We start from the raw sequence: 13,173 nt of genomic DNA, 5'->3' as shown, positions 1-13,173 counted from the left end.
TTCTCAAAAGATTATCTACTTATCAATATTTTGAGTATTTATTTTTTCCTAGTTTCTCTTTTCTATAACCGGTTAATTGGGCTCTAAATCAGAGAGAATACCAAGGAAGAAAAGAAAAAAGCAATGCAATTTACTGATACATTTAGCAGGATAGGAGGAATTATTATGCTGATTCAGCTTTCCGGAAACAACGAATGCGCAAAGAATTGGAAAACACACCATTAACTCCCTGCACAGGATAATTTTAAGGAGAATAACATAAAACCATTCATTTATATTTAAAAAACTTTCATTAATGGAGTTTGACTGTTCTCTGGGTCTTCTTTTACGATTCCAAGATATCGATCACAGAGAGGAACTGTTTCCATATTAGAGGTATAAACTAAGCACCGCCAGAATTTGCATTCTACAAATGCCCTCGGAAAAGAAAGAGAAGAGCTCGCCTTGTGAAACGTTGACAGCCCAGGACAACAGCGTTCTCTTCTAAGGGCACAATTCGGCGCTCCCAAAGCAGTTGATTACACATCACTCATTTTCGCACACTCTGACTTCTATTGCATCCGGTAGCTCCGAATCTCTTGTGCAATATCTCTCTCTTCCCCATTCAAAGATTTATTCTGTATATTTCAATCAGTGAAACCGTTTTGGTGTAACACTTAAAGAAATATTTTAATTTCCACTTCCGTGAAAATAACAAGGTAACATATTTAAGAAACAGTAACACCGATATCTCAACTAAAACCTTAGCAAGTAAAATTATATAATTAACTCCCACCAGTATTAAAATCACTTCCATACACCATATGTATACTGGAGGAAATACAGAGGGATACTGCAAATATTTCAAGATAAAAATTCAATTAATATTATTGAAATCTATACAGGCGTTAAAACAATAATTAATTGCATATTGGGCTAGAAAAGAGGGGAAATATACTTAAGCAGCAGAGAGTCTCACCTGACTGGCAGATTCCATTTCGTTATTCAGATGCGAGTTAATAACAAGATCCTGTTCTTTCACTAAATCCGTTCCAGAATTGCTGTGCTGAGCTGGGAGACAGGAGATAACAGGTCTCAGGAATTTGAACTCGCTAGTTCCCGAACCAGATGTTAAACAAACTTCATAACGATAATTATGAGACAGAGTTCCGTTACGCGTCAAATTATTCTGGAAGTTGCCATCGCCATCAACAATGCCAGAAGCAGACATGCATGTTCCTCCATACTTTCTTCTCCGAAGTAGCTTTATTATTGAAAATATAATTATTGAAATTAGAAAAAGAAACGAAATTAAACACAAAGAAATGACTAAACACGTAGTTAATGTGTCATCCTTTTCATCTCCCTCAACTACATCAGTAAACTGCATATACAAGTCCGAAAACCCATCCACTAGAGCTATGTTCAGAGTTGCAGATGAAGAAAGGGGCAATTCTCCGCTGTCTCTAACAAGCACAATGAGTTTTTGCTTCATCGTATCTCGGTCTGTTATTAACCTAGTGGTTCTGACTTCACCATTTGGGGAACACACAGTGAAGAGACCTGGGTCAGTGGCCTTCAACAAGTGATAGGAAAGCCAAGAATTCTGATCGGAATCCCCATCCACAGCCACCACCTTCGTCACCAGGTAACCCGCCTCCGCCGATCTGGGAACCAGGTCATTAGCGGGGGAGCTGCTGTTCTGCAGAGGGTATAAAATGAAGGGGGCGTTGTCATTTTCATCAATTATCACAACTCGGACAATGACTTCAGAGCTCAGTGGAGGGGACCCGCCATCTGCAGCTCTCACAGTGACCTGGAACTCTCTTATCTGTTCATAATCCATGGATCTCAGAGCGTACACATTCCCATTTTCCGAGTTTATGGAGATATAGGAGAGAAGCGGAAGGCCACCTACCTCAGCAGGCAATAGAGAGTATGTCACTTTGGCATTCTGCTCTGAGTCCGAATCAAAAGCATTGATATTGCCAATCTTTATCCCTGGCCCGTTGTTTTCTCGGACATACAGAGTATATGATGTTTGATTGAACTCTGGGGAATTGTCATTAATGTCGGATATTTTCACTGTAATGGTTTTTTCAGTAGAGAGACTTGGAGATCCCAAATCCTGAACACTGATGGTTATATCATACGTGGAAACTTTCTCTCGGTCAAGTGTACTTTCAGTCACCAGAGAGTAGGAATTTTTGAAAGTTGTTTTTAAAGAAAACGGAACGTCATCTTCTATGGAACATACTGTTCTCCCGTTGTCCCCAGAGTCCCGGTCTCTGACAATGAAAAGCGCCACCACTGTTTCAGCCAAGGAGTCCTCAAGTATCGGGCTGATGAAGGATGTTACTATCACTTCTGGGGCATTGTCATTCACATCTAGAACGACAACAAGCACTTTGCAATGCGCAGACAGACCCCCGCCATCTGTGGCCTGAATGTTTAACTCGTAAGTCTCAATCATTTCAAAGTCAATTGCGCCTGTGAGTCGAATTTCCCCTGTCATTGGATTTATCTTAAAGGTTTTGCTATTTTCTTTGGATTTTTGGCTGAAAGAATAGGATATTTCCCCATAATTTCCCTCGTCTAAATCAGTAGCAGAAACAGTAACAACCAGATCATCTTTGGGGCTGTTTTCCAGAACTCGGGCTTTGTAAATGGTTTGAGAGAACACAGGGAGATTGTCGTTGGCATCCAGAACAATGACAAGGATTTGTGCTGTGCCGGATCTCGGAGGGGAGCCGCCATCTACAGCCGTGAGCAACAGACTCACCTCCGGCTGATGCTCTCTATCCAATGCTTTATCCAGCACTAGCTCTGCATATTTCCTGCCGTCACTGTGTTCACCGGTATACACACGAAAATGGGCATTGGTGCTTATGCTGTAGTTCTGGAGGCTGTTGTTTCCCACATCTAAGTCCTGAGCGCTCTCTAGAGGAAACCGAGATCCTTGGGGAGTCGTTTCCGGGATTTTAAAACGTAGTTCACTTTCCAAGAACACTGGAGAATGATCATTTACATCATAAACCCTCACCTCAATTTGATAAGATTGTAAAGGATTATCCAGGATTATTTCAAATTGCATCGTGCAGGGGTCAGTTTGCCCGCACAATATTTCTCTGTCCACTTTCTCTTTAATAAACAAGTCGCCTGTATTTCCATTTAGCTGGAAATACTGGCTGCCGTCTTCAGTAACAATGCGAGCCCTGCGAGCAAACAACCCCTTCCGGTCTAGCCCTAGATCCTTTCCTATATTAGCCACAAAGGACCCGCTTTCCATTTCTTCGGGAACAGAATACCGAACTGTTCCGGATCCGATGGCCCACACGTAAAGAAACAGAAGGAGACACGCGACTTGCCTTTTGAATGCTGTTCTCCTCTCGGTATCCGCCATTGTTTATATAAAAACACATGACAGGGCGATCCTGAAATAATATCACTAGTCGAGATTCATCCCAGGATTCTTATTTCCGGAAGATGTACTTTAATTTCAATATTCCCTTTCTAGAGTTTTAATTGATCTGAATCCCTTTGTAGTATTCTCAGCAATTCCAGAGAAAGAGTCTGCACGTCTGATCTTGTGGTCGTGGGATGTTTCATTCCTCAGGAGTGCATTACAATCTGCAGTTGTAAGCCCTTCTTAGCCAACAGCGCCACCAGATGTCTGAACTTTATGTTCGTTATTTTTTTTTCCTGATTTTTTTAAAAATGTATAAAATAGTATGTTGCGTCGTGTCCTAGACATATTTAAACACATAAAATATTTATTGTTTGATTTGTTGATCGAGATTTATATAGAATCAACAAAAATAACATGAATTGAGATTCTTTTCATAGCATTTTAGTATATTTTGTAAGTACATATGAATAGTGCTTGAAAAATGAAAGGATTAAACTATCATATCTACAGTATTTCATTAATCTGTTACCCAAATTATTTCAGTTCTAAAAATTCACGTTCCTTTTAGAGTTGGAATGTCTATCAGAGACATCTGAGATTAGGAGATGTGTGAAATCTTGAATTCCTAATATTCTCCTTTAGCTAGTAAAACACGTTAAAATAGTATAACTTAAACTGAAGCAGATGCTTCCCCAAACCACAGTAATTTGAAAATTTATAACTGGTCTTTTTATTTTACCCTTATTTCTTTTGGTCTGGATTCATTTATTTTTGTATGCTTTTTACTATAATTTGTACTTAATTGTTTCACAACAGTTACTTCTTTCCATAGCTAACCATAAAGTTGTATTTAATTACTAGAGTCACAGATTCCAAGGCTGAATGGAGCACTGTGCTCATCTAGTCTGATCTCCTGTATGACACAGCACAGAGAACTTCCCCCATATAATTCCTAGAGAAGATCTTTTAGAAAAACATCCAATCTTGATCTTAAAATTGCAGATGATGAAGAATCCACCATAACCCTTGATAAATTGTTCCAATGGTGAATTATTCACACTGTTAAAAGTTTACATACTATTCTCCTTCTGAATTTGTTTAGCTTCTACTTCCAGCCATGGGATCTTGTTATATCTTTCTCTGTTACATTGAAGAGCACATTAGCAAACATTTTCCCCTTTTAAGTACTTATAAACTATAATCAAATCAGTCAGGCTGGGAATGAAGACTGGAGATCAGGAGACAAGGTGAAGTCTGAAGTCACAGCAGGCCAAAGTCTATGTGGTTTCCCAGACAACTACCTGGGGCAACCCCTGAGGTTAAATAGGGCTCTTGGCAAGTGAGAGGGCTTCAGGGTACTGTCACTCTGACTTCCTTGGTGGTACTTACTGTGGCGCCTACTCTCCACAGTGCTCCCTGGGTGTGGCTCTCTATGACCTCCTGGTAGAAATGTGGGAATGTCAGCTGTTGAGGCTCTGCAGACCCAGGCTCTAGTCCCTGGACCATTACACTAGGTCATTCCATTTACCCTTGCAAAATATTGACACAGCATTTGCTTTCTTCTAGGTTTCTGGAACTTCTGCAGTGTTTCAAGACTTTTTGAAAATCAACATTAAGGGTCCAGGGAGCTCCCCAGCCAGCTCTTTTTAGGCTCTATAATCCAAGTTATAAGGACCAAACTTTAGTAGCTGCTGTTTATCGTCCTCCTGAGATGTTGAGAGAAGATCTGTATTTTAATAGGTTCACTATTGTTTGATGTCCCCATCACAATGATGAAATTTTCTGGGAAGGCAAAGAGTATTCAGCATGTGCTATTAATTTTCTGTTTTTATGTGAATATAAAAAATAATAATAATTTATGTCATGTGAATTCCCAAAAAGTATTGGCTTTTCACCAGGAATATTTTTTGGGATAACACACAAAAGATTTTCATAATGAATTTCAACACACATTTTCATCAGGAGTACAATTTTTGTTGACCCAGTATAAAATGGTCCCATTCCAATAAATATGAAGCTGTCACCTATACATTCCCTGTTTGAGCAGTGTATTCGTTGTCTGTTTCATTTATTACCCCGCTAAGCCACCAGAATTCTTTCATTAAGGGTAAAATCCTCTCATTAGTTTGCTGGGTAAGGGCATAGATATCTAAAATGGCAATTTATTTTGATTGTACATAGAAATGAATCTTCTGCCTATGTTTCAATTTCTAATAGAGATTAATTTCCACAGCCTTCATCCTACATTCCTTTATTCCAATGGATTTCCAAACAAAAGTTGTAGTTAGCCATTTGGCTATTGATGTAGGTATATGCTAGGTAAGCTATAGGTATAAATCAAAGTGATAATGCAAAAGTCTACAGGCCTCAGAGCCTGTAAGACAATAGCTTAGTTAATCTAATTGAGGACCAAGGCCTAAAACACTTAGTATAAGCAACTAATAGGACTGAGCTTCTATCACAAGATGTCACAAAATGGAATGCTGTGATACACAGGTATGCTGAACTGCTGACAAGTAACCACAAAACACCAGTTTATGCTCATTTAGGGTACTTTAAGATATGAATATCCACAGATGTTCAACCTCAAGAATGCTATGGTAACCAATTGTTCATATAGTTGAGGTAAAACGGTAGGTAGCCTGTTAGCGAAGGACACCCTGACCTTGTTAGGATGAAGAAGTTTAAATATGGATATTGGGGACTGAACACCCTCATGAATATGCATGGCAGCCCGATATCAGGCATTAATACAAAGGGACTGACCTAGGCCTAAGCCGCTGAGATCTTTCTGCTATGCCAGAACTAGGACTACTCAAGGGTTATCTGTCTCACCCATTTTAGGTCCCTGCAAAGGGTGCTGTGAGTATGCACTTAATGCTAGTTGTTTTATATTATCTCAGTCTACTTTGCTGGATTGTAGTGTTTGTCATATTGCTAATGCTAATAAAAATATTACAGTTTCAAAGGGTGTTTCCTAAGTGTGAGTGTCTCTCCTGCACACACCCGGGTCCTCCTCCTTGTACCAATTCTAAAATTTTGTGGTTGATCTAGAAACATCTGAAACCTGCCAGATCATGACTCTAAGAATACCTAACCAAAAGATCAGGCAACAAGGTGTACCCTCTTTTTTTAAAAAAAGTAGACTATTATATCAAAATTATAAAATCTACTCTATGCCCATTGCAAGTTCAGAATTGGGAAATGTTATTGTCTAGAAGTGCTTAGAAATTAAAAGATTTAAGTGAAATGGAACAAGCCACACGTACCAGCAATTTCTTACACATATAAACTAAGCAAATGGAAAGACATCTGACCTATCTACAAAATTGGTTTAACAATTCTGAATATCAAACTGGAAGTGAATACTTCTTGGAAAATTATTTTAAGGCCTCATAAAACTAAGTGGAAGTGTGTGAAACATATTGTTGCATCCCCAGGTCTAATAAATAACTACTGGCAATTGAAAACATATTCCTTGCTCACACATTCAGAAATGAGTGAATATTTATCTCTTACCATAAAGAACATAAAGAAACTTAAAAACAGAAAATCAAACGACCTTCCATTGTCCTTAAAAACGATTACTAGAGTAAGGAGCCTCAGAGAGACAGTGTGGACTGCAAAGTGTGTTTTAATTACCACATACAGTAATTCCAAATTTCATACAGAATTAATACAGATTCTTGTTGTACATTTAATAAATGTGACTTGCATCTAAAATATTATTCCTGAAACCAGAAAAAGAAAAGAAAATAAACACAAGGAAAGTACTAAGAACACAGTCAATGTGCAGTCTTGCTCATCTTCTGCTTCCTTAGATGAATCAACAAATTGCCTATAAGGGTCTGAAAATCCATCCACTAGAAGTATATTTACTGTTGTTGATGAGGAAAGTGGGGATTCTCTGCTGTCTCTAACAAGCACAATTACTTTTTGTTTTATCGAATCTCAGTCTACTATTAGCCTCGTGGTTCTTATTTCACCATTTTGGGAATTCACAGTGAAGAGACGTGGGTCTGTGGCCTTCAGCAGCTGGTAGGAAAGCCAAGAATTCTGACCAGAATCTCCATCCACAGCCACCACCTTAGTCACCAGGTAACCCCCTTCCGCTGATCTGGGAACCAGGTCATTAGCTGGGGAGCTGCTGCTCTGCAGAGGGTAGGGCGTTGTCATTTTCATCATTTATCACAACTCGGACAATGACTTCAGCGCTTAGTGGAGGGGACCTGCCATCTGCAGCTCTCACAGTGACCTGGAACTCTTTTATCTGTTCATAATCCATGGATCACAGAACGTATACAGTCCCATCTTCCGGAGAGAAAAGAAAATAAAGGAAATAAAGTCACCTATTTCACTCGACACTCGTGAGTATGTCAGTTTGGCATTCTGCTCTGAATCTGTATCAGTGGTATTTCCTCTTCCTATCAGTACAGCTGGGTTGTTGTTTTCTTTGATATACCTAACGTTGCATGTTTGATTGAATATTGGGGGGTTATCATTAATATTGGACAATTCCATGGTTACAGTCTTCTTGGTACTTAGACTGGGAGAACCGAAATCCACTGCAAATAAATTGTAGGATGATTTTTTTTCCCTCTCTTTCCAGTCTGCCTTTGATCACTAAAGCTTGGTAATTCTGGAACGTTGGCTTCAGGACAAAAGGAACATTATCTTGGATGGTGGACAGTGTTCTCTGATTGTCCTTAGAGTCACGGCCTCTGATAATTTAAATGGCCACTATAGTCTCCAGAGAGGAGTCCTCAGGTATGGGGCTGGTGAGGGATGTTACACTCATTTCTGGGGCACTGTCATTAACATCCACAACCTTCACAAGGATTTTAGAGTGGGAAAAACACCCTCTGCCATCTGTGGCCTGAATATTTAACTTATATGTTTCAATCACTTCAAAATCCAGTTCCCCTTGGAGTCGAATTTCTCCTGACTTTGGGTTTATATGAAAATATTTGATATTTTCTTCAGATTTCTCATTAAAATAATAGGATATTTCCCCATAATTTCCCTCATCTAAATCAGTAGCAGAAACTGTGACAACCAGATAATCTTTAAAAAGAAAAGGAGTACTTGTGGCACCTTAGAGACTAACCAGTTTATTTGAGCATGAGCTTTCGTGAGCTACAGCTCACTTCATCGGATGCATAGCATATCGTGGAAACTGCAGAAGACATTATATACACACATGGTCTCTGTGTGTATATAATGTCTTCTGCAGTTTCCACGATATGCTATGCATCCGATGAAGTGAGCTGTAGCTCACGAAAGCTCATGCTCAAATAAACTGGTTAGTCTCTAAGGTGCCACAAGTACTCCTTTTCTTTTTACGAATACAGACTAACACGGCTGTTACTCTGAAACCAGATAATCTTTGGCGCTGTTTCCAGAACTTGAGCTTTGTAAGTGGCCCAAGAGAACACAGGGGGATTGTCATAGAATCATAGAAGATTAGGGTTGGAAGAGACCTCAGGAGGTCATATCATCCAATCCCCTGCTCAAAGCAGAACTGACACCAACTGAATCAGCCCAGACAGGGCTTTGATAAGCCGGGCTAAAAACCTGTAAGGATGGAGATTCCACCACCTCCCTAGGTAACCCATTCCAGTGCTTCACCAAGCTCCTAGTGAAATAGTGTTTCCTAATATCCAACCTAGACCTCCTGCACTGTAATTTGAGACCATTGCTCCTTGTTCTGTCATCCGCCACCACTGAGAACAGCCGAGCTCCATCCTCTTTGGAACTCTCCTTCAGGTAGTTGAAGGCTGCTATCAAATCCCCCCCTCACTCTTCTCTTCTGCAGATTAAAGAAGCCCAGTTCCCTCAGCCTCTCCTCGTAAGTCATGTGCCCCAGCCCCCTGATCTTTTTCGTTGCCCTGCGCTGGACTCTCGCCAATTTGTTCACATCCTTTCTGTAGTGGGGGAGCCCAAAACTGGATGCAATACTCCAGATGTGGCCTCACCAGTGCCAAATAGAGGGGAATAATCACTTCCCTGATCTGCTGGCAATGCTCCTACTAATACAGCCCAATATGCCATTAGCCTTCTTGGCAACAAGGGCACACTGCTGACTCATATCCACCTTCTCATCACTGGTTTCAGAGTGGTAGCTGTGTTAGTCTGTATCAGCAAAAATAATGAGGAGTCCTTGTGGCACCTTAGAGACTAACAAATTTATTTGGGCACAAGCTTTCATGGGTTAAAACCCACTTCATCAGATGCATGGAGTGGAAAATACAGTAGAGAGGTATAAATACACAGCATATGAAAAGATGGGGGTTGCCTTACCAAGTGGGGGGTCAGTGCTAATGAGCCAATTCAACTAAGGTGGAAGTGGGCTATTCTCAACAGTTGACAAGAAGGGAGGAAAAATCACTTTTGTAGTGCCAATGAGTTCAATGTAATCAAGGTGGCCCATTTCAAACAGTTGACAAGAAGATGTGAGTATCAGGAGGGGGGAAATTAGTTTTTGTAGTGACTCATCCACGCCCAGTCTTTATTCAGGCCTAATTTGATGGTGTCCAGTTTGCAAATTAATTCCAGTTCTGCAGTTTCTCATTGGAGTCTGTTTTTGAAGCTTTTTTGTTGAAGAATTGCCACTTTTAAGTCTGTTATTGAGTGTCCAGGGAGATTGAAGTGTTCTCCTACTGGTTTTTGAATGTTATAATTCTTGACGACTGATTTGTGTCCATTTGTTCTTTTGCATAGAGACTGTCTGGTTTGGCCAATGTACATAGCAGAGGGGCATTGCTGGCACATGATCGCATATATCACGTTGGTAGATGTGCCGGTGAACGAGCTCCTGATGGTGTGGCTGATGTGGTTAGGTCCTATGATGGTGTCACTTGAATAGATATGCGGACAGAGACGGCAACAGGGTTTGTTGCAGGGATTGGTTCCTGGGTAAGTGTTTCTGTTGTGTGGTGTGTAGTTGCTGGTGAGTATTTGCTTCAGGTTGCAGGGCTGTCTGTAAGTGAGGACTTGCCTGTCTCCCAAGATCTGTGAGAGTGAGGGATCGTCCTTCAGGATAGGTTGTACATCCTTTGTGATGCGCTGGAGAGGTTTTAGTTGGGGGCTGTAGTTGACGGCTAGTGGCTTTCTTTGTTGGGCCTGTCCTGTAGTAGGTGACTTCTGGGTACCCTCCTTTTCTGCAGAAGTCATTGGCATCCGGACCAATGACAGGGATTTGTGCAGTACCAGACCTCAGAGGGGAACCATCATCTACAGCCATGAGCAACAGACTCACCTCCGGCTGATGTTCTCTATCCAATGCTTTATCCAGCACCAGCTCTGCATATTTCTGCCAGTGCCATCACCATGTTCATCGCCATACAAGTGAAAATGGGCATTACAGATAAAGCTGTAGTTCTGGATACTGTCATTTCCTACGTCTAAATCCTGGGTGTTTTGCAGTGGAAACCAAGATCCAGGGGCAGATGTTTCCAGGATTTTTAAAAACTGTTCCTTTAAAACAAACAAACAAACAAACACATGATCATTTATATCATAAACCCTCACTTCAGCTGGGTACATTTGCAATGGATTTTCCAATAATATTTCCAAATTTACTGTGCATGGGTCGATTTGCCCACACAGCTCCTCTCGGTCCACTGTCTCTTTGATAAACAAATCGCTGGTGTCACGGTTGATTTCAAAATACTGTTTGTTCCTTCAGAAACAATCTGGGCCTTCTGAGTAGACAGTTTTCCTATTTTTAAGTCCTAGGTCCTTTGCAATATTAGTGACAATAGACCCAATTTCAATTTATTCAGACACAGAATACCGAATCATTTCCGATTCTGCCACCGACACACAAAGATAAAGAACCAGACACAGGACTTGCCTTTTCAACGCCCGTTTCTCCCGAGCAGCCCACTTTTTTCATCATACAGACAATAAACTCCCTTCAGTGAAGGCTGTTACTTTCCAAACTATCGTCATACATCCATCAGCAGTAGCTGGGCTTGTGAATGGTTTCCTTCTTTTGCTAAAATGCATTGTTCAGCGCTTCTTCCCCAATGCTATGATCGCCTCTCATGCACCACACTGATCATGTCAGTTCTCCTGCTTGTCTGCAGTCTCCTTGAGCAATGGAGTCCCCAGTGCCGCTGTTTTCTTTCTATGCCTTCTTGGGCAGCAGTGCCACCAGACGTAATAACCGGAAGTGAATAAAATAATGAAGATGTCATTATTTCAATTCCCGTGTGCGTATAATTCATTTCTCTACATTTCTGAGAATTTATTAATATGTCAAATCTTTTATTTACTGCAAAAATAAATAATATTTTAGCGAATTTTTTTTCAATTTGCGACATAGGGTCAAGATGACCCACTCTGCAATTTGATAAGCAATAACTCAGCCACAATGAAACACATCCACCAGGGCAAGAGCTGCAATGCTAGTGACACCTAACTCGAATATACATCAAGGTCGCATAGCCGGAAATTCATGTAGAGCAGCGATATCACAAGTTGATACATGTCTGACGTTGATACATGTCACACATTTTAACACACATCGCAGGTAGATGGTTAAGAATCAAACAAATACTGTGGAAAATTGTGTTTCTTAGTGCCAAAGAATAAAGAATAACGTCTTTCAGCATTATAAATCCAAAATGTGAGTATCTTTAAGCTTTATTAAACCATAGCGTTATTATCAGGCTGTATAATTATGAACTTTTCTTTGTTATAACTGGTTCACATGTAATAAATAAGGTCCATAAAAGAAAAGTAACAGCATTAACGCTTAATAGACTATGAAAGTGATGACATCACACTCCAAGCGGGCACCCATGAGGAAGGGGATTACTTTCCAAACAACAGGTGTCAGGTTATAACGTCAAAAAGGTCATTTTGTTTCCATGTAAACACTGTAACTAACTGTTTTAATAGGTGAGTGTATGTTACTAATCACTGAACCTTTAAGCAGTGAAAAGACGTGTTGGGATGGCTGCAATGTGGTTTAAATTGCCAACCATGTGGTGGGTGTGTCAGCCATCCTTAATGCTATAATGCTTGCAGTCGGTAGCACAGTACATAACAATATTCAAATACCCCATGGCAGAAAGAGGAAAAAGAAAACCCTCAGGAGCTGAGTATCATAAACGAAAGGCTGAGAAGGAAAATGACCAAGCAAAACAGCAGGGGTCCTTCCTGCAATATCTTCTCTTTAATCCAAATAAACATGGAAGCAGTTCACAGCATCCAGATGAAGGAATTTTACTTGGAGAGGAGGTTAGCTCACATCTGCATGGAAGCAGTTTGGAACATCAAGATGAAGGGATATTACCTCGAGATGAGGGTAGCTCACATCCATAAAAAAGCAGTTTGGAAACTCAAGATGATGGAAACTTACTTCTAGCTGGAGGCAGCTCACAGCATCAGACTGATATGGAAGTGGAGAAAATTTATTCACCTTCAGAGACACATGCAGAAATTGAAGTAAATGAAGTAGAAGGAAGAAAGGATGAGGAAGTTACAAACAAGTTACAGTATGGGGACCCAGCTTCATGGCCCAGATGTGATGACAGTGTGCGGCAAATTCGCATGGAACATGGACCTGAACAAGTTCATGAATTTCCCTTCCCCAAGGATGGAAATAAAAGAAAATTCTCTGCTCAGCATTACAAGAGGAAACTCATTAATGGGGAAGAAATTCATCGAAACTCAGGATGAACTGCTAAGAAATAGGGCAAACACAACCCAGAATTGATGGTTATTCTTATATAAGATATACCAAACCAGCCACAAAAGTAAATTCCTGTTTCACC

At 40.4% G+C, this 13,173-nt stretch overlaps 1 protein-coding gene and 1 pseudogene across 4 annotated transcripts in view; both read right to left on the bottom strand.

The window, feature by feature from the left end:
• The window catches only part of LOC102931528 (protocadherin gamma-C5), a 361,684-nt gene that overhangs the window by 343,012 nt on the left and 5,499 nt on the right, over nucleotides 1–13,173 (bottom strand). The window contains exons 1-2 of one of the 4 annotated variants that reach the window (XM_043552928.1): nucleotides 1,898–3,862; nucleotides 959–1,243 (exon numbers count right to left, since the gene is read on the bottom strand). The exons of 2 other annotated variants lie outside the window; for them this stretch is intronic. In XM_043552928.1, coding sequence (XP_043408863.1) covers nucleotides 959–1,243; nucleotides 1,898–3,382 — 1,770 coding nt within the window. In that variant the 5' untranslated portion in view covers nucleotides 3,383–3,862. Of the gene's footprint in view, nucleotides 1–958; nucleotides 1,244–1,897; nucleotides 3,863–13,173 lie in introns of those variants that run through there. One more of the 4 variants, XM_043552918.1, reaches the window with a different exon arrangement.
• On the bottom strand, nucleotides 7,106–11,191 carry LOC114019585 (annotated as a pseudogene).

This window comes from Chelonia mydas, chromosome 8 (genome assembly GCF_015237465.2).
Source record: "Chelonia mydas isolate rCheMyd1 chromosome 8, rCheMyd1.pri.v2, whole genome shotgun sequence".
In the NCBI taxonomy this organism is placed as follows: Eukaryota; Metazoa; Chordata; order Testudines; family Cheloniidae; genus Chelonia; species Chelonia mydas.
Note: the sequence above shows the minus strand (reverse complement) of the source record. Positions and strands in the feature narration are given on the sequence as shown.